This window comes from Microtus pennsylvanicus, chromosome 11, assembly GCF_037038515.1.
Source record: "Microtus pennsylvanicus isolate mMicPen1 chromosome 11, mMicPen1.hap1, whole genome shotgun sequence".
NCBI lineage: Eukaryota > Metazoa > Chordata > Mammalia > Rodentia > Cricetidae > Microtus > Microtus pennsylvanicus.
The window spans coordinates 83,819,777-83,844,152 of record NC_134589.1 but is presented as its reverse complement, the minus strand read 5'-3'; the positions used below and the strand labels follow the sequence as shown (position 1 = coordinate 83,844,152).

At 43.9% G+C, this 24,376-nt stretch overlaps 1 protein-coding gene across 12 annotated transcripts in view; it reads right to left on the bottom strand.

Moving 5' to 3' along the window:
• Tenm2 (teneurin transmembrane protein 2) overlaps positions 1–24,376 on the bottom strand; it is a 1,235,501-nt gene that overhangs the window by 238,178 nt on the left and 972,947 nt on the right. For all 12 annotated transcript variants that reach the window (XM_075941316.1, XM_075941315.1, XM_075941317.1 and 9 more), the window contains one exon: positions 22,818–23,056. In XM_075941316.1, the coding sequence (XP_075797431.1) occupies positions 22,818–23,056 (239 nt within the window). The remainder of the gene's footprint in view (positions 1–22,817; positions 23,057–24,376) is intronic.

The following is a 24,376-nucleotide window of genomic DNA, read 5'->3' as shown; positions in this document are numbered from 1 at the left end:
ACCCCAGCCATTGCCCCAGACTGTTCGAACTGCGCAGCAACTCTTGGAGGTGGGTGCATTTTCTATTAATAGTTTAGTGCTGGTGTAACTGTCTCAGAGGTGAAATAACTTGGTTAGGTTATATCTAGTAAGCTCAGATAATGAATTCCTGCATTATCCCAATTGACACCAGAGGTTCTGGCCAAAGAAAATGCCTTCTTCATTCCCCCAAACAATGAGAAGATGGTGGTGGTGGTGGTGGTGGTGGTGGGGGTTATGACCTCCATTGATCGCACGAAGTCGAAGCCAACAGGTAGTGAACATGGCTCCTGTGTGTCAGGCCCACAGAACCCAGGTTGACGTGGGTGCTACATTCAGCAGGCCCGACTTTGAAGCTGCCCTTGTACTTCCCTAACCACTTGTGGTCAGATAACTTAAGGCTTTGCACCCCGTTTTCTTCTACAACTGTAATGTTGGAATTAATGAAAATGATGTCCATTCCTTGAAATGTCCCAGAAGCTCACCGCTGACTTGTTCTATTTCGGGAGGACAATGGGTACTAAGCAACATCAATTAGAGAAAGCAAGGGGATGACAAAAGCCACAGTAGAAGGGCTTTACGGACAGGACAGCTCACATGGAGACCATGGAACATCACAGGTGCACGGGTGTTTAGCTCAGTCAGCTCCTTGCTGTGCAACCTTTCATAAGATGCTTGATATTACTGAGCCTCAGTGTCCTTCAGAAGGAAACCGAGAGAGAAAACAGTGGAACCCCACAGGGTGACTGATAGTTACAATGTGGACAACACCTAGTGGCCGGTACAGACGGAAGTAACATGAATGCCATGATTCCTGTTTGGGGGAAAGCAAAGTCATGAGAAAGTAAGAGCTGGGTTTGTTATTGTTTTTGTTTTGATGTTTTTTTCCCCCACAGCTACTTCTTAATAGAGGATAGAGTAGAAAGGAAGCCACTTTATCTCCAGTTCCTGGAGCTTTGGGAGGCCACTGAAAATTTCCAAGCCTTAGTTTTTCCATCTGTCACACAGGAACAACTTTTTGTCCCTTCTAGTAGGATGTGAGCATTTAAAACAGCACACAGGGAATGTTAGCTGCTATTATTAGTTCTTCCTTACTTGAAAGCTTTTTATCTTCAGGAATGAAGATGAGAAAACTGGGAGGCACTTTCCCCATGACTGCTTACTAACTGAGAGAACCAAGGGAAAGTGCCAAACCTCCCCCATCCCCCAGGCACATGGAGGAGCAGTGATCAGGAAGTGGACAAATCCCAGGCTGAGGCGAGCCAAGGAGAAGTAACCTGAAGCGCTCTCTCGGCTCACATTAAACAGACTTCTCTTTGAGTCACCATGGCTAGGATAAGAAATGCCTTGGTCCTCTGTTTGTAACACATCCTTTTTCGGATTCTAGAAGCTTCTATTGGCTCAAATCTGTAGAGTTGTACTGCAGTGTTTCATGTTACCGTGGAAAGAACATTGACTCTGGGGTCCATCTCTTTCAGAGCCTCAGAACTGTTGTATCCCAGGTGGCTGCTGTAGACAGACTGCTTTCCCTGTCTGAACTGGTTCCTGAAGTTATAAAATACAGACAGATATTCATGCCTGCTGTCCACCACACCCGATGACGGGGTGTCATGTGAATATAACCAGAACTTGCTTCTCGCTCTCATTTCCTGTGTGCTCTGACTCCATTCAGGAGGAAACAAGGGAAACATGGGTGACTAGCTCCCAAAAGTCCCTGGTCTCTCTATGACTTCAGCCCTCTGTTGTTAACAGGTAGAAGCTTTCTTGCCTGTTTCTGATCCTGTCATGGAAGGATGGCTGTGGCAGAGTTTTAAAGATTGCAAGAAGCAACTACTGCTGTCTTGAAGAGAGAGGGATCCTCTGTGGAGCTGTTCAGCCATTGCGGTGTCTGTACCACAGGCAAAGCTTTATCAGTCTGCCCAGTTCATACCAGAACCATATGGTTGCTGAGCATAGACTGTGTTTCAGCCCCATGGATGCCTGGGCTGTAAATGGCGTTGCTTCATCTTGGTCCCTGGGGGCTGCCTTCCTCCCTGGTCATCAGAGCAAAACAACATTCATCCAGAGCAAGGGCTGGGTGGCAAGAACCAAGGGAGCCCCTCCCCCACCCTCCAGCCCTTTGCCTTCAGTTTGGGAATCCTTCCATTTCATTGTTCCATTAAGGGTAGTTTCATCTTTTAAGTGAACTTCAATGAATGATGAAATAAAATACTTTGCACAGATGGCCTTGCATTTGAATAAGAGGAAACCATTATGCCGTGTGCAGAACAGAGTGTTTTATTTGTGTTTCTAAGGAAGCAAAGAATGACTTTGTGGAGAGGAATGTTTCTAAGCTTGAAGGAAATCAACTTGTCTGCCCTACTTTTCAGTGTGTGTGTGTGTGTGTGTGTGCACACATGTGTGCAGGTGTTTGTACCTGTGCATGCATGTGTGGAGCCCAAAGGTCAATGATAGGTGTTCTCCCCAATCCTCCCCCTTTTATTATTCGGAGACAGGGCCTCACTGATCCCAGAGCTCACCCTTTTGGCTAGACTGGCTGGCCAGTAATTACCAGTGGTCCTCTATTTCCTGCCTCCACAGTGCTGGGATTGCAAGATATTTACAGCAAGGTATACCTGGCTGTTACATAAGTGTCTAGCTTTTATACAGGCAATGACTTTATTGGTTCAGCTATCTCACTAATTTTTTATATGGTGTTTATGAATGAGAAACTTGCTACATCAAAGGTGAAGATGGCGGTGGGTAAGAGCATCTAGAGAGTAGCTGGATGGAAGAACTGAACGGTTTGTACCCACACAGCTGAAATCTGGCCTGATTACTTTTTCATTAGGCCATTTCCAGCAGATCACCTAATATTTTGGTGCCTTAATTTACTCTTTTGTAAGATAGAAATAATAATAATAGCCCCTACTTTATGTGGTCATTGTAAAGGTTAAATAAGAAACTTTATGAAGTTATCGGAATATAACAAATGTTTAAAACTTGTACCGATTATCATTAACTACTGACGAGCTATTAAGAGAGACTGAGAAAAACCCTGTGTTTTACATTGACTTGTGTACATCCCCCCTCCATGATGTTGGGAGTCCTATGAATGTGTCTGTCTTTACCATTAGGGCCTTTGCTGATGACAAAACTAAGATGAGATTTTAAGGGTCGTCCCCAGTGAATTGTGCCTGGTGACCTTCTTAAAAGGGAAAATTCGGATGAAGAGATAGACAAAGATGCTCTCTAAAGATGGAGTTGCACTGTTACAAGTCGAGGAAGAGAGTCAGAGGGCAGGCTGTCATGGTCCATCTGTAGTGTCTTTAGGAGGAGTCTGGCGGGACCCATACCTTGATCTTGTACTTCTAGCTTCTAGTCTGTAAGACAATGGACTGTTGCTATATATGGCTTGGTTTGTGGTACCTGTAGTAGCAGCCCTTGTAGACTAAATACACCATCTTCAAAAGTACCACACTGGGGGGAAATTTCTTAGAGGTAGCTGCTGCATCTATTTTGAGTGATGTAAAATCTTGTCTTTTGATTATAAAAACACTCAAATAAGCTACTGTTGGGTTTTGGATACATTAGATAATTCCAAGTATCTTTCTCCTTGCTGTCTTCTATCCATGTCTCGTATTGTATACATATTGGAGGAAAAGTGAGTTAGTCAATTTCTGATGAAAGAGGCATAAAAGTGAAGTCTTTCCTTTCCTCTTTCTCTCTATACTCCTCCTCAAAGATGGATCTGATGCCTGGAGTAACATTATCCACAAAGAGGATAGGAGGGCTATAAAATCAGGTGAAGATATCCAAGGGCAGGCATTAGCCGTGTGGAGACGCAGAAAGAACCCACCTTACTGAGGGCATGAACAATATAGGAAGATGACAATGTCACTTACCTAGGTGAGGAAGGAAAGAATCTTGATATAAACCATTACGAGGTTTTAATGGTTGCCACTTTTTGCTAAGTCAGAAGTGTGAGAACCCCTTATAGAAACACTGTCTTTTATTTTTTAAATATTCATTTTTATTTTTAAAAAGTTATGTGTATGTGGGTTGTGGGTATTGCACAAGAGGGCAGGTACCGACAGAGTCCAGAAGGGGGCAGCAAATACTCTGGAGCCAGAGAGTTACAGGAGGTTGTGCGTGGATGATGTAGCAGCCTGGGGGGGGGGGGTGGGGACACTCTGTCCCCAGCAAGAGCAATACGAACTCTGCTCGGCCAGCTGTCCAGTCCCTGAAACTTTGTCTTAATTGGCCATCCATCTTGACTAGGACTTGGCGGTTTCTTTTTCTCACTTAATAGTTTTGAAGTGCATTTTATTTTGGCCATTAGTTCCCTCTGTGTCCCTTCTTTCCACCTGTCCCAAATATATTGTTCTACAAACAGACTCAGCTTGAGGGATTTATCATCTTTCTGTTCTTGGGATATGGCTTAGATGGACATAACCAGTGTGTACGGTCAGGCAGACTCCATTTACTCCATTGGAAGCATACAGTGGAGAGAGCATGGACTTTGGAACTAAACATAGCAGTTCCTGCTCAAACCCAAAGCACCAGCTATCTGGCCCATTAGAAAACCATTTAATTATAGTTAGAGCCTTTCTCTAACTATAAATAGGAAAATAAAGTCATAGGGACAATGACTTAGAGACTGAAAGAGACATGTTTGTAGGTAATAGGTCCTTAACAAATGACTGACTTTGAGCTACATCTCGTGGAAAGGGAATTCAGGCTAGATCTATACTCAGAGGGACCGGACTTTCTTCTCACAGGACTGAGTTGGCCAGCTTAGGTAAATTAACTTCTTCAAACTTTACACCACCCTTTGCTTTCACTGAAGAAGGCTGAAGACAATGATCATAAAAAATAACGCAAGAAGTAAAGAGAACTCTTTTGTTTTTCTTTTAAGAGACATGATTGTGAAGGGAGGTAGGAGAAGATAATTGTAACTCAGCAGGCATAACTGATGTTTTGGGGGCTTGGATAATCTTTTACTTATGGGACATTCTGAGCATTGTAGGAGATTAAGCAGAGTTTCCCTGGCCCCTGCCACACACACACACTTACTAGATCAGCTTCTAGCTGTGACAAGACGTGGTTTCTGTGGACATGTTAAGCATTCTCAAAGAAGTGGTGTGGTGATGCATTGATTGAGCTAGTACTAAGTGCAGCTAAGCCCTGGTCTATGAAAGATCTTGCTGGAAGAACCTCACTGCAGAAAGCTTGTGAGGGTCCCCATTACACAGTAATCCTGCATCATGAGCGTAATTACAAGAGAGAAGCAATAATTTTGCACATCCCTGGATCTTGACCAAGACCTTAAGGAGCAAAGGTTGTGGTGACCAGTTATTACTCCATCTGGACTGCAAAGCCGGGAGTGATAATATTTGGACTACTTCATCAATCTGTGCCAAAGATCTCTTCAAAGCAAGTCAACTTAATAGACAAAATATTTGATATTCTGTAAAAAAGACCTTATTGGTTCCCATCCAGACTTTTCACACAAACCTGTTTTCATCAAAAAGACTGCCACAAGAGTGGTTAAGAGAAGCAGCTATCATCAGAAATGGTGCCTTATCCCTTAGTGTTCAGTAATGCCTCCAATTGAATATTTATACGGCATTTGTTCCTATTTCACATACTGTGTTTACCAAGTGCTCTGCTCTTGTCATACACAGAGATCACAAAGGATCTACTAGTCCCTGGAGTGACCAAATAGGGAGTCTTTCCACCTGGCTTTCCTTCCCCTCCACTCTCAGCAATTTTCAGAATTCCCCACGAACACCCATCCTTGGTCAGAATCTCCGTACATTTACACATAAGCAGTCTTGGAGCTGATACTCATTTACATTTCCTGTTGGGTTTTGGGGGAGCCCTTGGTCTTCAGATTTCAAGATGCTGTTCTAAGAGACTCAGTTGTTAGGCTACAAAGCACTGAAGAGGGCAAAACTCGTGGGAGAGGCGGCTGCCCGGGAAAATTCGTTATACACATTATTTCATTATACACTTGAGAAATGACAAGATGCTTTGTAAGAACAGTGTGAGCTGTTCTTGCACTACGTTACCCACGGTTAAGAGCCTGTTCACTTCATTCCCAACTCCACTCTGGACTTCTTCTGGGTGTCTCACAACTCTCGTGCCATCTCTGAATTCCTAAGAGCAGGTTCCCTTTGTAGTTTAAAGAGGCTTTCAGAGTGTTGTCAGTAGAGGACCCACAATAAAACACAGCCCAGTTACCCCATGATTGTCTAATGAGCTGCCTGATGAGCTGACCATGTTTAAAAGCAGGGTTACAATCTTCTCTACGTTTATCACTAAACTATGGACTTGGTGGAAATGTCCATCTCATACAGACGTGACATCTCACCCTGGTGACGTCTCTGGTAGGGTCATAGGAAGATATGCAGGGTGTAGGGCTGAGTTTATCAGAATATGATGGCGTGGCCTTTCATGTATAATCAAGTACAGGGGGTAAGTGCAGCTAAGCCCTGGTCTATGAAAGATCTTGCTGGTCTTAACTAATCTTGGAAATGGGCACTGATTTATGATGCTTCATGCCATAAGTTATATGGTATCCTGTGTAAACCATGGTGCCACAAGTGACATGGAACTGAGCTGAAAAAGACTAGACAGAGGCAGGGTGCCTGGCTTTGTGGCCAAGGCTAGCTTCCTATAGCCTGAAGCAAAGGGGAAGATTTGAAGAGGCAAAAAAGGGATGGAGCTAGAACAAAAGCACAGCCTAAATTTAGGCTCATCCACATGATGAATCCAGACAGCACAAGCTGAAGCACCTCCAGAGCCTAAATTACCTTGGTTAGTTTTGAGCCGAAGCCTCAAATTCCCTAGGTGAACATGCTGGTGTGTGCTTGACTCTGGGCACCTACCATCTGAGAGGGCATTTCACACACTTCAGTCAAATGTTAAAGCCCAGAAAATAAATGGAGACCTCGGTGTGGAGCAGGGGGAGGTGGAGGGAGAAGGGCAAAGGCTCATTCCCTGATGTCTAACCCTCTCTGCCCAGCTCCACAAAGCCATAACCAACTCCATCCATCTCCCTCTTCTGCCTGGGTACAGTGAGTCAGCCTCATTTGCAAACACACACACACAGGGGCAGATGTATCCGAGCCGAAAGCCGCTCAGATTCGTCATCATTTCCAACCAGCTGATCAAAAGGCAAGTTTCTTCTTTTAAGATTTTCATCTGGAAGCTTCACTACCCTGGATCAAACAGGGCAACGGTGCAGCCTCTCCTGACCACAGCCTGCATTTGAAAAGGCAAGTGCCTTCAAGTCCTGGGGTGTGTTTTCTATTTATAAAAGAGTATGCTGAGCTTCTGCGCGCAGAGTCCAATGGCTCTTCTTGGTTCCCAAGATCTGCATCACATATGAGGCCTGTGTTATGGAGGAATTTCGTTAGCCTTTTAGAGTTTAGTTTTAGCCCAGCTATGCCCTTCTTTTTCTCTATAGACATTCATACAAAATCCAAAGTGAATGCCTCAGAAGGGGTCTTGATGGGTTTTATTGGATCAAAGGGCTCTCTCATAATAAAGAAACCGCACTGAGATTTACCGAGTGCATTAAAAAAGAATGGCTTCCAGCCAGCCCTGGTAGAATTACATAGCAGTAAAAAATGCTTTGGCCAACCATGCTTTCAGAAAAGTGAGTGGTGATTTAAAGATTGTGTGTTAATTTTTAATTTTTCAGTTCTCTTTTTCTGACAATAATAATAGCAATAATGGTTTAAAAAAATACCCTGAAAGATGTATTAGAAAACCCTCTCTTCTTCAGCTTCCTAGCCAACACGAATCACATTGTATTCTAACTCAGATTTTCCTTATGAAACTCAATGCCTGCAGCTCCCTCTCTTACCAGGGCCATCACCCTACACACCCACTGATTACTGCCAGAACCTTACGAGACATCTCCCTGCTCGCCCTCCCCTTTCCCAATCTATCCTGAATCCTCAATCAATTAGTAAATAAATATTTATGGAGCATCTAGCAGGTAATTGACATGAAATCATGTCATAATTTTATCACATTACACTCTCACTTAGGAACTTAGAGTACCTCCCTATTGCCAAATTAATCAAATTAAACCTCCTGCCAGATTTGAAGACCATCAATCATCCGGTGGGGTTCTGTCTCCACTACCATTTCAACTGGTCATAGTAGGTGTCCCACGGCCCTGCTCCTTCCTGCCTCTCCCTCATTCCCTACTAATTCCTCCCTCCCACCTTCTCCGTTGCTCTTTCTGCTGCCTGGAGGTCTTCCTGGCTCACTCCTGGTTCCGTGTCTACCCATACTCCCCAGGACCAAGCCAGTCTGTGATCTCTACCAGTCATCCTCAACTACGGGTATTTCCCCCTTTGCTGGATTCTAATAGCCCCACCCCCAAGGTCCAGTTTAGCATCCCTGTGTGTTTTTCCTCTAATGAGACGATGGACTAAGCAAAAATAATTTTTTTAAAAATCAATATCTACTTTAAACTTTACATAGAATAACTGAAAATCATAACACTAGCATTATAGCTGTTATTTCCTATTCCTTATCATTAAGTAAAACAAAACTTAGGAATTTTAATCTCCTTTCCACGAGCACTCAGTTAACTGGTTGAGATCGGAGCTTCCTTGTGCAAACTCAGGTTTTCTTCACGGGAGGACCCCATGCCCAGATGGGCCTCACAGTGAGAACTGGGAAGGAGACAATCAGGTTTCCTGATCCAGGTAAACAAGGGTCCTTGGTGGCTGCAATTTCAGCGAGTCATTGTTTGAGTCAAGGAAGAAATTCTATACTGGTGTATGAAAAAGAAAACCTCTCTGATGTTGCTAATCCACCCTTTTAACCATAGGTGTCGTATCCCTAAACCCTTCTGAAATCCCAAATGGCACTGATCCCAGGGGACTGTATAGTCTCTTTGGTCACCTGGAGGTAAGATGGCTCACACAGTTTCCCCAGGACGCACGTCAGTTCTAAGAAGACGTTAAACCCGGGTGGGGGAAAAGTTGCGCTTTTAGATACTGAACTGAAAAAAGCTCAGGTGGAGGGTCGAGTTTCGCTTGAAACTCAAAGCCAAAACGTCCCGAGATATTTAAGACTTCCCTTTGAATGTGCCTGGGAGCCGAAGCGGGCAAAGCCACGACCGCGCTCTAAGCTGAATCCCCGACCATTCTGTTGTCTGGCTCACTGATTTGCTCACGCGTTTCAGTAGGCACCCAGGTGGAACCAGCTCAGATTGCAGCTCATTAGCGCAGCCGAATAGGAGTTTAAGGGGAAGTGTGTGGTAAACAAAGGTAATCCCGATTTAAGCAGGAGAAAGCGACCTTTCTCTCCTCCCTAAAACAAATGGCTGTTCTTGGGCGGCACGCTACCCGTTTTACTATTACTGGTTAATACGACCGTAGGCAGAAGATGCAGCTGAGGCCCCGCTGAACAGGCTCCACAGTCAGGCTGAACATAATCCCTCATGTAATGAAAAACCTATTTCTATTTCTGAGCCCTCACTACTCTTCATACTGAAGAGCCTTGTGCCTGTCACACATTTATTGAAGCTTATTACTCATCTAGGCAGCGGGGCCCAGTTAGTATTTGGAATTATATTTTAAATCACAATTTTTCTATTATTTATTTTAGGATTCCAAGGCTGCGGTGAAAGCATGTCAGTGTTATTCTTGATGCGCATTCAAAGGCATTAAAGCCCCAAGTCAAAATTCTTTGCTACCTGAAGAATCTTTAGGCACAAGTGGAAGGAAACCCTTCCATCAAGACACCACGGCGACCCTCCCTCCCACAGAAACTTCTGTGATTATACAGTTAAGGGTGGAGATTGGGAGGGTCTGGATCAGCGTCTCAGTAATCCTTGCTGCCCACGGGTTTTAACCATCTACAAATCATGATCTTCTTTTTTTTTTAACTTTTATTTTTGGCTTTTGAAAATTAATGGATAGAATCTTTTAGGATGCCAAAGACAGGACTGCAAACAGATGAACTAAAACCATGGCCTTATCTTCCAGAAGAAAAATAAGAGCCAGTGTAATCTCAAAGGATTTTCTGAACTGACCATGAAGTAAACTTTCCTTTATCTTGAGGCTGGGGGTGAACATGTGGTTCTTTTTTGTTCTATAGAAGCCAGTGGAAATTATTCCTCTCCTAGTCAATCACTTGGTTCTTTCTGCTTATCTATTTTTAGGGAAAAATACATATACACACATACATTTATATGCAAGTGTGTTAGTATACGTATATACATATGTATTTGTGAATATACATACATACCCTACAAAATATATTACTCAGGTACATCACACACACACACACACACACACACATACATACAGTCATGCAATGCACACAAGCACGCACACGTACACATACTTGCATATACACATTCACACACACATTACACACGTACACACAGGCACTCACGAATACACGCGGCCCCCCCCCCCCCATATTCCGGCTACATAAAGGATGTTCTCTCAGATCACTTTTCTCTCCTGTATCCTACTTTTCTTCCCATACTTTCTTTTCATTTGCATCCAAAATATTCTCTGACATTAGGGTCTGTCCCCGCCTTCGCCCATTACTAGACTGAATTATTCGCCCAAATTTGACAGAATTGCTTACAGAAGACAAGAACCCTTTCTATCCTTCTTCAATTCACACCTAGTTTCTTTACGTCCGAGTCTGTCTCTACATCTTTACCACCAGACTCCCACACGGGTCCTTCCAGGAGAACGCTTGTTGTCTAATGTCCTTCTTGGTGAGTGTGAGCTCTGAGATGTGTGCTGATCAAGGCTTAGAGCCAGCTCCATCCCCCGTGGGACTGTGGGTCTCTACTCAGTTGGTAGTGTTTTGGTTTTGTTTTGTTTGGATAACCTTGTTTTGTGGGCATCACAGGCAACGCAAAATTTGAGGGGATAGTGGGGGTGGTAGGCAATGTGTGACAAAGAAATAATTCCAATGGGTGTGGGCAAAATTATCAAGGGTTTTTAAGTGTGTCTGGCTTCCATGTGATGTAAGGTTTTTATTTATTTTATTTGTCCCTTCCTGCTGTGACAGAGTTCTCCCTTGGCAGGGCACAGAGCTTGTTTAATAAATCTCAGAGTCACAAAAACACAACAGACAATCTCTCTTCCTTCAAGGTAAATCTAATCTCAGGGCTTCCTTTGGTCCCACTCCCCCATTTTCGCTCTGACATTAAAACAAGCCATCAGTATTTCATTACACGCTAGCTCTCATCTCTGTGTGGTCAGCTGACCTTTCCAGATGCTTAATTCCTGTCAGTTTTGAAGAGAAGAATAAAACACCAGGCAATCAGCAGTCACATCCTCACAAAAGAAATGAAGACATTTCTTCCAAGACAGGGTCAGGACTGGAAGGCCGTAGGTGGTACCCTTACCCTGCGACTTTAGGAATAAAGAACTTGAGGAGGGGAGAAGAAAAGTGGGGGTTGGAGCTGGAGGCTAAGAGAAAGCTGCGGCTCAACAAACTAATGCGTTTTAAAAAAAACTAAATTAAAATTAACTGCACTGTTAGTTATTATTATGCATATTACATTTAAAAATTAATCTTGTTGGAATGGATAAAGGTGGACTCTTCTTAAGAACGGTTAATGGCGCAAGGTTTGGAACTGGGGAAGGGGTAGAAGTGACTCTATCTGTTCAAATGTAAGCAAACACCAAGAAGGAGTGAACCCATGCAAGCAGTTCAGAAGACTCCCTAAGTCGCAACAGATTCACCAGTCAATGGTTTCATAACTGTGCACAAGTGGAGGGGAGGGAGGGGAGGAAGAGAGAGACATGGATAATGGGAACCAAAATAGTTTGGAGAAGAAGTCGCAGTGTTTCATGGCATAGTGAGGTGACTGTAACTCATAATTTATAGTACACTTTATAAAGAACCAGAAAAGAGTTGTTTGAGGGCCCCCAGCGTTCCCATAAAGGAACGACAGATGTTTAAGGATGGAGGTGCTAACTATGATGACTGGATAATTTTTACTGTATACATTGAATTATCACCGCATACCTTAAACTTGTACAACGCTTATGTGTCCACTAACATATTATCTAAACCCACACGAATTAACCTATGTTTCTGACAAGAACATCGAGGGCAGGCTTTTCCAGAGCAGTGGTGGGGGTCTATGTTGGTGAGAGCCTGTGTACCTGGGCCAGATAGGGACAATGATCTTCCTTACTTTTTCTGTTATGGTCCTTGACCTCTTGGTCTGTCGTGACCAAGGAGTGAGGTGCTGACAGTGTGGTCCAGTTAGGATTAAAAGATTTGGTTAAACGATAGCAGTTTAACACAACGTTGTGTTGGGAGGTTGTGTTGTAGGGTGACCTCAAAGAGTCTATTAGACATTCACTTAATGCCATGAAGATAAGCAAAGTGAGGCAAAGAAAGACCTGGTCTAAACCAGCCCTCCTCCTGCTCATGTTGATTTTGAATAGGATTGAAGATACTTGAGAAGACCTTTTCCTGATTATGAAGTAAACTCCCTTACTCTCTGGCTTCCAGGGTCATTCAGAGACAACAGATTTGAAGGTGAACATGACTTCGAAACCCCAACTGTTGATGTTCCCCTGGGGAGCAACACCACATTCGCTCCTTCTTTCTCTGACGTCATTCTCAGTAGCAAGGGCTATAACTGAATTACATAGATATCAATTAGACACAACGGAAGATAAACCACTCTCCGTGTGAAACGATTTTGCGGGATGAGTTATTTTTTAGAGGTCCCCTTCATAATCCATTTGAAATAGAGATTGATGCTCGGCATCAGCTGCATTACTCTCATCTATTAGGCAAGAGCCTGCTGTGTCTATAAACTCAATTTCCTTTATCATGGTAGCTTTCTGGCTTATTTGGATAAATGTTGAGCTGTCCACTATTGTTTATCTTTGCAGTTCATGAGGGAACCCAAAGCTTAATGATATAAGATGAGGGGGTAAAACATCACCTCTTTTCTCAATGACTGCTTTGCTTCTCAGTATGCTGGTTGGGTGACTGCTTCAAGGCATTGTGTAGAAGATTATGCTTGGGGGCCAGTCTCCCTATACTCTTCTAGTTTCTTCATATTTTATCCTCCTCGATATAGAATTTTATAGTCTGTATTGTGACTTAATGCTTCTAATTAACTCTATTCAGAGTCTGCATTTTTCTTCGGTTCTTAAGTTCTTTTAGATAGGAATTCTTTTTTTTTTCTTTTGATGCTTGACTTTTCACTTCAGTCTTGCCAAAAAGTGTCAGATAATCAGGGGCCAGCTTTGTCTGTTGGTTTGTTCAGAAGCTTTAAATTTTTAATTTTTAAAATTCAGGAGGGAGGGAGATGACAATGTCTCCATTTGAGAATCGACAGGATATGAACAGATGGAAATGTTCTCACACTCTCTCTCTGTACAGCGATTAGTCTATTCCACGTTTCGCGGAAAGAGAAAGGATGACGATGGACCATTGACTCATACCAATAAGTTAATAAAAAGCTTTTTAGCATAACTTTTGTCCCTGATGGTCCCGAGATGTAGGATGCTCATGCCTTTTATCACTGTTATGTGCCTGATTAACATTAGACTTCCAGTCACTTATGCAAAGCATAACTTACTCCAGGCCCTTTGAACCTTCCTATTAACTGAACACTTTTATGGGGTTGCTTATTAGACTCTAGGTGTAAGAAAAAAAGTCAAGTAAAATGTGCTTGATGCTGGGATTCGCCAACAGATTCCAGTACGCCATGTAACCGACCAATCGCTTGGCGATATAAAAGTCCATACTAAATAGAAAGGCACCAACTCAGTCTATGGATGTACACTTAAAAATTTTAAATTAATTAACATAAATTAGTAATACATAAAATTAGCATACAACACTACAAGATTTCTTCCCTGTTGGGAAGAGAGTAATCCCACAATTCTCTTGAGGTTCAAGAAGTCTATAAGTCTTGTTATTAAAAGAAAATTTAAATATACATACTCTAAATTTAGCTAATGCCCCAGAAGTCTATGGTGATAAAATTTAGAACATAAAATAGTCTTAAAATCAGTATGAAAAAAAAATGTATCTAATTCCAAGGCACCTTACACTTCCCAGAGGGATGTCATCGTATTTATTGTGGCCCGAAGAACTGAATGCATTGGACAGGCTGCCACTTCCTTCTCTCCGGGGAACAGAAGCTGGTCTAATCTAAACTTCATTAAGGTGTCTTGAAAGCGCCCATGGTGTAATATAAGTCAGCAAACGAAGGGAATTGCATCATGGCTGCGCAGGCAAAAGTAAGGTAATATGTCCTTCTTTTCTAAAGATCACAGTCCCCAGGGGAGAGGCAAACGTGTTTGCACAAATCTTCCCACAAATGACCTAACTTGACTGAAAACCCAGCCCAAGGGAAGGGCCTTCCCTAAGAGCTGTGAAGAAAACCATGATGAAAGACACACAAAGACGGGGCAAATCTCGCCCCTCCCTTCTTTCCCATACCTTTGTTTTTGAGCAGTAAAAATCTTTTGAAATATGCTGCACGGTCCATTTCTAAGAAATTTCTCTTTAAGAGGGGAGAATAGTATTTTTTTTTCATGTCACCCCTCCCAATTTTTTTTAATACCAATATGTAACCATGTTGTCAGATTTTCTGATGCATTTTGATATTTACTTGAGGCCAAAGAGTTGATGATACAAAAAAAAATGAAATTAGCAGCCCATGTAATGCGCTCGTCTCTTTTTATGACAGTATTAAATGTGTTAATATAGCTGATAGGAAGCTCCTAATACGAGGTATCAGTCTAAGGAATGATTTGTTTGATAAGAGGACTCAGGCACAATTTCTTTATATTTGTTCATCTCAATCAAAACATGAATTTAGGTAATAGAATTTTCTCTGGCAGACATGAGAAGTCTGGTTTAAGGTGACCTTAAGAGAAATACTTATGTTTTGGGAATTTGCTTTGGGTCAGATCTCTGTCATGTGAGGGAGATTCCATAACTGAGCAGGCCATTTCAGCGAACTAAAGATTGTATATGGCTGTATGCATAGACCCAACTCACCACAAAATAGTTCTTTTCTCTATCTGGAGCCTCATCGTGGCTGCTTTCCTTTCTCCGCACATCTTCATTTACAGAGCAACAGCAAACAGACTTGCAGATTTATGCCATCATTTGCTTCTTCACCTTGAACTCCTGCTGAATTCTGCTATGCTTTTGTAATGCGAATGCCAAGTGGTGGCTGCCTGCCAGACACAGACACTTCCTAGCTTCATGGAGGCAATGCTGTTCCTTCCAGGGAAGCTCAGACCCCCGTGGGAAGGCTTCAAATACCCAGCCTTCCCAGCATTCAGTGGCCTAAATGCTAAATGCAATCAGGACTGCGGGAACGGCACTCACAACATCAGGGAACCAGAAAACTTCCACAGGACAGGACACATGAAAGCAAGGACTGGGGATTTGAGATACTTGGAAAGGAATTCTCATGGATGATCCAGCTCAGATCTAATCCCAAGCAGAACTCATTAATTCAACAAATATTTGATTGCTTGTACAAGCAAAGTGGCGTTAGTCACTGTTACGGGGCAGAATGGCGCCCAAGCCTAGCTTATTCTTACTAGACTTGGCCGACAGTGCAAAAACTAATAGAGTAGTCACAGTAATAGCATACATAGCTGAGTTTCTGTGTCAGCCAGGGCCTTACATCATGAGCATTCTAAGATTTAGTTTTTCACTTTTTTTTTTTGAGTGTCTGAAATCAGACTGTCTCTTCTGGCTGATGTTATCTTACAAGTCATTGTGAGTTGTCCATTCACATGGTTGTTAGTAGGTGGTCTGTGTTTCTGCCTGCCAGACATACAAAATAAAGATGATAAACGCGAAGAAACGGGGTCAGTTGAATGGATGCCCTTTTCCCTTAGGGAGGCGTGTTATATCTGCATACTACTGACTGCGTACCAGGTTGCTAGAGTGGTTCTGTATGTGATAACCATTTCTATTAATGCTCGGAACTTCTGTTTGGTTTTTTTTTTTGATTTTCGAGACAGGGTTTCTCCATAGCTTTTTGGTTCCTGTCCTGGAACTAGCTCTTCTAGACCAGGCTGGCCTCGAACTCACAGAGATCCGCCTGCGTCTGCCTCCCGAGTGCTGGGATTAAAGGCGTGCGCCACCACCGCCCGGCTCGGAACTTCCTTAAAAGAATTATTTTTTATTTAAATTGTGTGTGTGTGTGTGTGTGTGTGTGTGTGTGTGCGCGCATGTGAGTGTGTATAGAGCTGCCTGGAATGTTCAGAAGATAGTGGATCTGGAGTCAGCTCCCTGACATGGGCGCTGGGAACCAAACTTGTGTCCTATGAGAAAGTATTCCAAGCTTTATTTACGCAGGGTTTCTCTGTGTAACAGCCTTGGCTATCCTGAACTTACTCTGTAGATCAGCCTGGCCTTGAACTCACAGAGATCCGCTTGCTTCTCCCTCTAGAAGAATTTAATCTAGTGCTTGGATTACAGTTCTGTGCCATCATGCCTGGCCCCCCTCTCTCTCTTTTTGCTTGAGTGTATTATACAAAGTCAGACTTGGAATGGCTCTCTTCCTCTCATTTTCAGCTATTCCGTGAAGCAGGAAGGGCTGACAGTGGCCTGGATTTAAGACAGGACTCTTGGAAGGAAATCAAGGCAGTCTGTCTTATCTACTGACCATCCAGAGTGTCACAGTTCAGGCCTTCCGAATAGCATGCAGGTGTCCTTAAAGAAGCCACTCCCTTTTTGAAAGCAGAACTCATTTATGTCCAATGTCAAACACGAAGTCCAAATGTTACGTGTGGCTGCGGGTGCTAGAGGCCTAGCTAATGAATGACTTAATTTTCTTTCTGTAAATTGACAGGGCCTCTGAAACCAGGAGTACAACTATGAAATGCCAATCCCCCTTCCACAGACTCGCTGGTGTGTAAGTGCTGACAGGACTTTATTATCCGGTTAAGAGCACATTAGCATATCTATTAGATGAACCCTCTGCTATACAATCGGAACAGATAATGTCTCACTGGGTCCCCTGAGTTATTTGTGGGCAGCTCCTTTTTCTTTTGGACCATCTGGGGACAGGGAGTTAGATAGAAATGTTATTTGCTGGACTGCTCAGATTTAATACTTGGCCTTCTGCCATTTGGATAAGAGGAGGCAAACTCACGACTTGAAAGGTAGGCAGGTGAGGCTTACTATTTCTCTAGACAGTCCGCGAGCAATGAGTCTGAAGGAGAGACCAGCGACTCTCCTGAACCGCATCCTCACAGAGAACGCCAGGCGAGCGTCGGGTTCCCATCGTTTGCTGTCATTTTCCTTATGTTTTCCCCTCAAACCTGCTCTACTCTTTGAGACAAGAATACACAAAATAGCAGCTGAGAAAGCGGGATTCATCAGTATGAGTCTCAACACATCAATTTTCAAGTGTGGCAACTTTAAACACACGCTAGGCTTTTAGTTTCCATAGAAAATAATCTCTCATTGTTTTCAAAAGAAACTGAAAGCACCCCAAATTACCACACTTTTAACATCCTGACATGTTGATGGCCCGCGTTCTTCACAGATCAAAGTCAGAGTGGCAGAAGGCAGAGCGTCGAGGAGCTTAAAACATAGTATTTCATAGTTAGCAGGAATTACAGCAGTGAACAAGACAAGGTGACTTTCTAATATCATTCACACACACACATGCACACACACGCACACACATGTATATATATTTTGGTAGTAATCGGAAGAGCTAAAGACTAATCTAAGATGACATTAGTGCTCCTATCTTTCCTCTACTGACTTTCCTTCCTGGCCACACAAAGCAACTAACCGATGGAAGCCAAAGAGAGGCCACGTGTGCTTTGCAATCAACGGATGGTAGGCTGAGTGGTGTCACGAGGACCGGTCGTGTAGACTCTTACTTTAGCATTTCTGGGAACATGTGGGTCTAGCAGCAGAGTGACATGTTGGAAGCGCCTTCCTCCCTGGATGTGGGGGAGCCTTGTCAAAATTTCTCTGCTGTTTACGGAAATGAGATCTAGTCCGGTGTTAACCCGAGTCAAAGAGAAAGTGGGATCATTCGAGGGCCCAACGTTGTTACACGCCTGTTGGAAAAGCTCAGTGAAGAACATATTGGGTATTGATGACGTTTTAAAACAGCCCATGAATTTGCAGAGGAGGTGGGGGGGGTAACCAAAGGTGGAGGGCAGAGGATTATGGGACAAAATTGTAGTCAGTTCTCCCCCTATGTTGTGCTCTGTCTGTGGGTGAATGAACTGTTTCAGGTGTCTAGTTAGAAACTGTTATTGTAGGATGCAACCTTCTTTTATTTTTGGTTTTCCAAGACATGGTTTCTCTGTAGCTTTGGAGCCTGTCTTGGAACTAGCTCTGTAGACCAGGCTGGCCTCGAACTCACAGAGATTCATCTGCTTCTGTCTCCCAAGTGCTGGGATTAAAGGTGTGCATCACCACCGCCTGGTAGGATGCAACCTTCTGGAGAAGGATTTTAAAAGGTTGCTTGCTTTCCTTATGTTTTGACTGGGGACAGGAATCCAGATTAGTTATTCATTATGAATTAGGATATCTGTGCCCGAGCATGGCAGTCACCTGCTCTATTTACGGTACATACATGACTGGACTCTTAACCAGTCAGAACGTTCCACCCTGAAAAAGTATCAATAGGAAATGAGTAGTAAAGACATTGAGTGTGCCAACAAACTGTGACCTCTGGGTCAAATCTACTTTACCCCTTGGTTGTGTCTGGCACAAAACCTAAGGAGTTGTTTTCAATAACAATAAAAAAAATCCAAAGGATGGTATTTTGTAAGCCATGGAAATGGTGTGAAGCTCAAGGTGGTTTGTGGACACACTCCCCAATGACTGTCTGAGTCACAATGACTAAATTCTGCGGAACCCAAATTATTAACCGTCTGCCTCTTCATGGGAAACACATGCTGACCTCCATAACACAAGCCAGGATGATAGCGAAGAAAGCTGGAAAGGGGTGTTACAGTTTCTGCCCATTTGCAACGGCTCTAGAAGCACCAAGTCCAACCACTATTCCCTTGAGTAAGGACAGAACTAGGTAAGAGGGTTTGAGACCACTAGAGGGATGACTGGGTTTCATTTGCTACTTGAGAAGCTGACTGAGTGCAGTCTTGAGGAGGTTGGTGAAAGACAGGATGCTCTTCAGAAGCCCAAGCATACATAGTTTAGAAAGTTGTAAGGCTCCACCATGGCTGCCTTTAGCTAGACACAACTAGACTCAGATCAGTGCTTATCAAATGATCTCAATATGCCAATTTCCTCTTCTATTCCAGAGTATGCTGGTGACTGGGCATTTGTCTTAAGTGGGATAATTATATAATCTTATGTAGAAGTTCTTTTTAACAGGAATGCTTCTAGTTTGAAGGAGGATGGGGGCTCTAACCTGTTCCTGTTGTGTTACAGGCTAGGAAGATAAAAAAACACAGTATATTCATATTAAGCAGCTGAGAGCTTCTATACCGATTATAAGTTGGAAACTTGAGAATCTAGAGGGACTTCTGACATTGTGGGCAGTGAAAGCACCTGAGTTACCCAAGGGAAAAAACCATCTCCCATGAAAGCAGCTCCCAGCCTATCTCAGGCAAGTTCTCTCAACTGGATCTGTTTGGGCCGGGGGCTGAGGGACATACACAGTGGTCTTGTGACGATGGACCGAGTGACACACAAAGCAGTGTCATGATGACTCATGCTGCTTTCCAGAGTACCTTCTTCTGGGTGTTTTTAGGGGAACTTGGCGCAGAGAGGACTGGACAAAAGAACATTCCATGAAAATTCTCTCACCCCAGTCGTATGAGCGAGAACTAGGGCAATTTCTCCTGAGTTGGTGAAGGCCCATATCTTCCAGTTAGCACAAGGGCACATCTACCCGCATGCCTGGATGTATGGAAGAGCTTGTCATGGGGCGAAGCTATTCCAAATTGCTCACTTCTGGAAAGGCTTCTCTCCACGGGTTTGAACATGCAAGAAAGATAATTTGACCTATTTGTCACAATGCCTGGCAGGCCTGAACCCACTGCCTGCCCATAAATGTCCTGGGGCTGACGCTTCCATTTCAGGACCTGTCATGTTCTCGTGGAATAGGGAGCTGTGTGTGAACCAGAATGGACTGAGGTCTTGAATGTGCCAGTCTCTTTAATAGGGGGGCCTGGGATTTTATGTTTCCCTTCTGTCCTTCCCCAATGGCTTGTTTTAGGTTGGTGCAATCAATGCCTGTGCCCCACAACACTCTCCTCTGTGTTTGCCATGCCGTGTTTATGCCCCTGCAGCTTTGTAATTAATAATATACTGCTTTTCATCTTCAAAGTGATTTATACACATTAATTAATCCCCACTGTACTTCAGAGATTCTGTCCGTAAATAACTATCATGCCCTCACACTGTACTTAGGAAGCCAGGGCTCAGAAGGCAAATGGTTCTCCACAGAGAAACGGATTGCTGGTGCCAGTGTCAGCACTCAAGAGTCCTGGTCCCTCACTGAGTCTGCAGGTCTCTGGTCATCTCTGGGGAGGGGCTAAGAGTACCTTGTAGCTCTGCCTCTACTGCTGGGCAAACCGGCCTGTTACATCCCTCATTTTGAGTCATGAACTATTTCTCAATACTCCAGGGTCAAAGCATAATCTTATCTAAAGCATACAAAACAGGAAATGATGGATTATAAACCAATAAACCATAGTAAGATGCTCAGGACCAGCTTCCAGTAGCCTCCAGACTGAGGATAAATATGTTTCCTAATCCATCATTCACGAGTTACGCACCTGATTAAAACATTAAACTCTCACTACACGGTTGCCCGTTTATGTGATCACCCTCACAGAAAGCTATTATATTTTAACCATCGAGCTCAATAAATCAGGCGCTAGCCATCTATCTCTCCCTTGCAAGGGGAGGAGGAGACACACTGGGGATACCATTGGCAGAGGCAGGCAGTGCCTCAATTTCTATACCTGGGCTCCCCGTGGTGCCCACTGGCCCCCGCAGAACATTAAGCCTGAGAAGTGCACGCATGGATCCTTTTTGAAGTTTCTGACATAAAGCCACATCATGCAAAGACCCTAAGGGCACATTCAATTTGCCTCCGCCAAGCCCCTGCAACAGCTACCTGGGGACTCACATGAAATTCCCTCTAATAACACAAAGATGCCAGTTAAGTGATGGGGCGGGGGTGGTTCAAGTCAATCCACTGCTGTATCCTTCATCAAGGGGTAAGAAGCAGGCATGACTTGAAAGTAGGGATGCTGAGTGTCAGACCTCAGGCACCACTGAGAGCTGAGGGTCAGAGTGAAAAATCTTTTGGAACACCCCAGACAAACATTACCCCTTTCCTCTCCCTGGGGTGTCAGTGTTCTCAGTTTTCAGAGGACGTTACTGATAAACGCGGCTGATAGGGAACATATAAATGTTTATTTTTCTATATTAAGACAAGCATAGTAATACTGTGGAATATACCGTTGTATGTTGCTTTTTCATGGTTTACACTAGTCTGCCTTGGGCAGGGCCCCATATTTCTAGAGGCATGCCATTATACTTCTCTGCCATCAGGTAAGTTTAGGTCAAATGCCCTGGGAAGTACTGGTCTATCTCTTCTCTGGCAGGCACCATACTAGAGGGATAGGATTAAGACAGTAAAGGAGCCCCCACCGCTGAGCAAGAAAGGAGAGCTGAGGTTGGCAGAAGGAAGGCTAGCTTTGTCAGCACCAGCGCCGCCTTGTCTTCTTTTCCGAAAGAGGAGGAACTTTTGCCTGCATGTTTGGAGCTGTTTGGGAGTCAGCCCCTTTTAGCTGGTGTTTTATAGGTTTGCTTTGCCACAGCTAACCCGGGGAGATCTGTCATAGCAGCCCGAAAAGCAAGCCAGAACCATCAAATGTTTCAAATAAACTTTAACAAACATCACCACAGCCTCTGCCTGGGCCAGGAGATCTGCCATTGGCAAGCTTAGCTGACAGAGCAGGAGCAATGGGGTACACGAACTGTGAACAGGCTTTGTGGCCAGCCCAGGACGTTTATATGCATGTGGCGCCCTGCCTCTGAGCTCCCAGCATCTGCTGTTTTGCATAGTTCTGTGGTGGTACTTCCTAGATGCAAATGGACACCCATGGCACAAGGAAGAAGGTACCCTCATAACTTCACCTGCATGCTACCATTGTGCACACCCCAAGCTGGAAGGGCACAGCTGCCACAGATGAAAACCCTATTCAGACCCAGTGCCACGCAATGAGATGAGACCTGAGGCCGAGAAGAGGGAAACAAAGGAAGCTGGGCAAGGTCCACTGTACGTGAGTCTAGAGGAAGACCAGGTCGTGGGCCCTGGCTTCTGGATCTCAGTTTAGTTCCATAGCTCTGAAACCCAGCAAGCTAGTTTGGCTTTCTCCCTGGTCAAAATGTTTTGTGCAAAATGACACCTATCCTTGTCTTGAGTTTCTAGCTGAAGGGAACCAGGGATGCATAAATATCAGAGCACTGGTTTGCACTCAAATCCAGTGATGGAGAAATTTAGGCGATTGCCATGGAAGCAAAGGGTGGATTTGCGGGAAAGATAATTCTCAGCTCCTCTCCAAGAAAAGACACAGCCAGAATGCTTAACTTCACCTCTGATAAATGTCAGCTAGAGTCATGACTGGAATGGATTCCAGGAGAGAAAAAATCACTCCTATCCATCACTCATGATTATGTTTTTCAAGAGCCAACCAGCAAATTGCACAGACAGCAGAAGGCTTCTAAAGTCACAAGCCCATGGCCTCTTCCCCCACCTTCTCACCACAAGGATGGCGAACAAGGTTGCTTTGACTTACCTATAAAATATGCCAGCAAAATGGCCAAGAGAAGGGCCGCAGCGATGGCCGACAGGGCAGCGCATTTCCAACTGCAGTATTTGGAGGGCTTCTTCAGCTTGAAGGCCTTCCTGGAAAACGTATTCCGCGGCAGCAGACGGGGTGGTGGCGTGTAAACAGTTCCTGAGGTCAAAGGGTATCCCGGAGAAGAGCTGCTGAACAGGGGCGTACTTCCGGAGGACGTCTTGAAGAGGAAGTGCCTGCAAGGACGAGTGAAAGGGTCAGCCTGGCCATGGCTGGCTAATGAAGGCTGAGCTCTCATTCCTTTTACTTTGTACAGTTCCAGTAAAACGTTAGTTAACTTGCCTTTCCTTGGTGGGTGTGCGCGCATGCGTGTGTGCGCAAAGGCTATTTTGGCTGGCGATGCACCTCAATCCCACAAGCTTTCTTAATTTTATACTTTCATAGATGCAGAAAGATGCACATAGGAGAATCCAGCAAAGCATACCGACCAAATATGAGAAGTGAATTACTGTCACTCACTCAGAAATGATGACAATGATGCGGATGCTAAGCATGATCACATATTAGATCTGTACAATTGAAGGCTCTTGAAATGGGTTGTCATCACCGTTTACAAACTAAACGTTATAATATCCTTAATTTAGATATCAGACACCGGATTGGGAGAAGGCAGGTAACTGGCTGGGGCTTTAAAACCAAGGTAAAATTATCTGCTGTTAAGTATTGCCCGAGACTGCCTCTTTGCCCCTCACTTCTTGTCCATTTCCATCTCTCCTTCCACCAGCAGCAACCATTAGTCACTTTTCCTACTCAGGCTGCATCTTTAGGCCTTGTGATTGTAGCTACTTTCAGAAACATCTTTGCCCATCAATTGAACATGGTGTCCTTGGTACCCAGACCTATAATGTGATAACTCTATAACAAAACATAAAGTATGAAAAAAACATGTGACTTCTCAGAGGATGGTCATTCCAAAGATATTTCACAGGGCATCAACTCTCTGACAAGAGATTATTCCCTTTCATAGATATGCCAAAGATGAGATTTTTGGCTGGCTACACGTTATTTAAAGCAAGGACATGTCCAGAAGATGAAAGGTATGGATGGCTAGTCACCTTCTAGAGTTTAGCTGCTCAGGGCAGGGGCTGTAGCGCACTTTGGACGTAGTTCATCCTTGTGTGTTTAGTCCCCAGTAAAGATCCCAACATCCACAGAAGACTTTAGCAAATGATTGCATGCTTGCACACACAGCTGCGGTCCTCCCATTATTTTGTAGTTGCATTTGCTGCAATAGTCAAGACAGGCAGTTTCTCTTTCCTCATATTTTCAGCAGATGCATTTTTATCTTTTGATACAGCATCTTTCTATGTACCCTGACTGTCCTTAACTCACTGTGTAAATCAGGGTAGCCTCAGACTCACAGAGATCCACCTGACTCTGCCTCCCAAGAGACAGGATTAAAGGTGTGTGTCACCCGTCACCCACGCCCAGTCATGTATGTATTTTACTTAATGGCTGTTTATATCTGTCATTAGGACATATATTTCCTTACACCT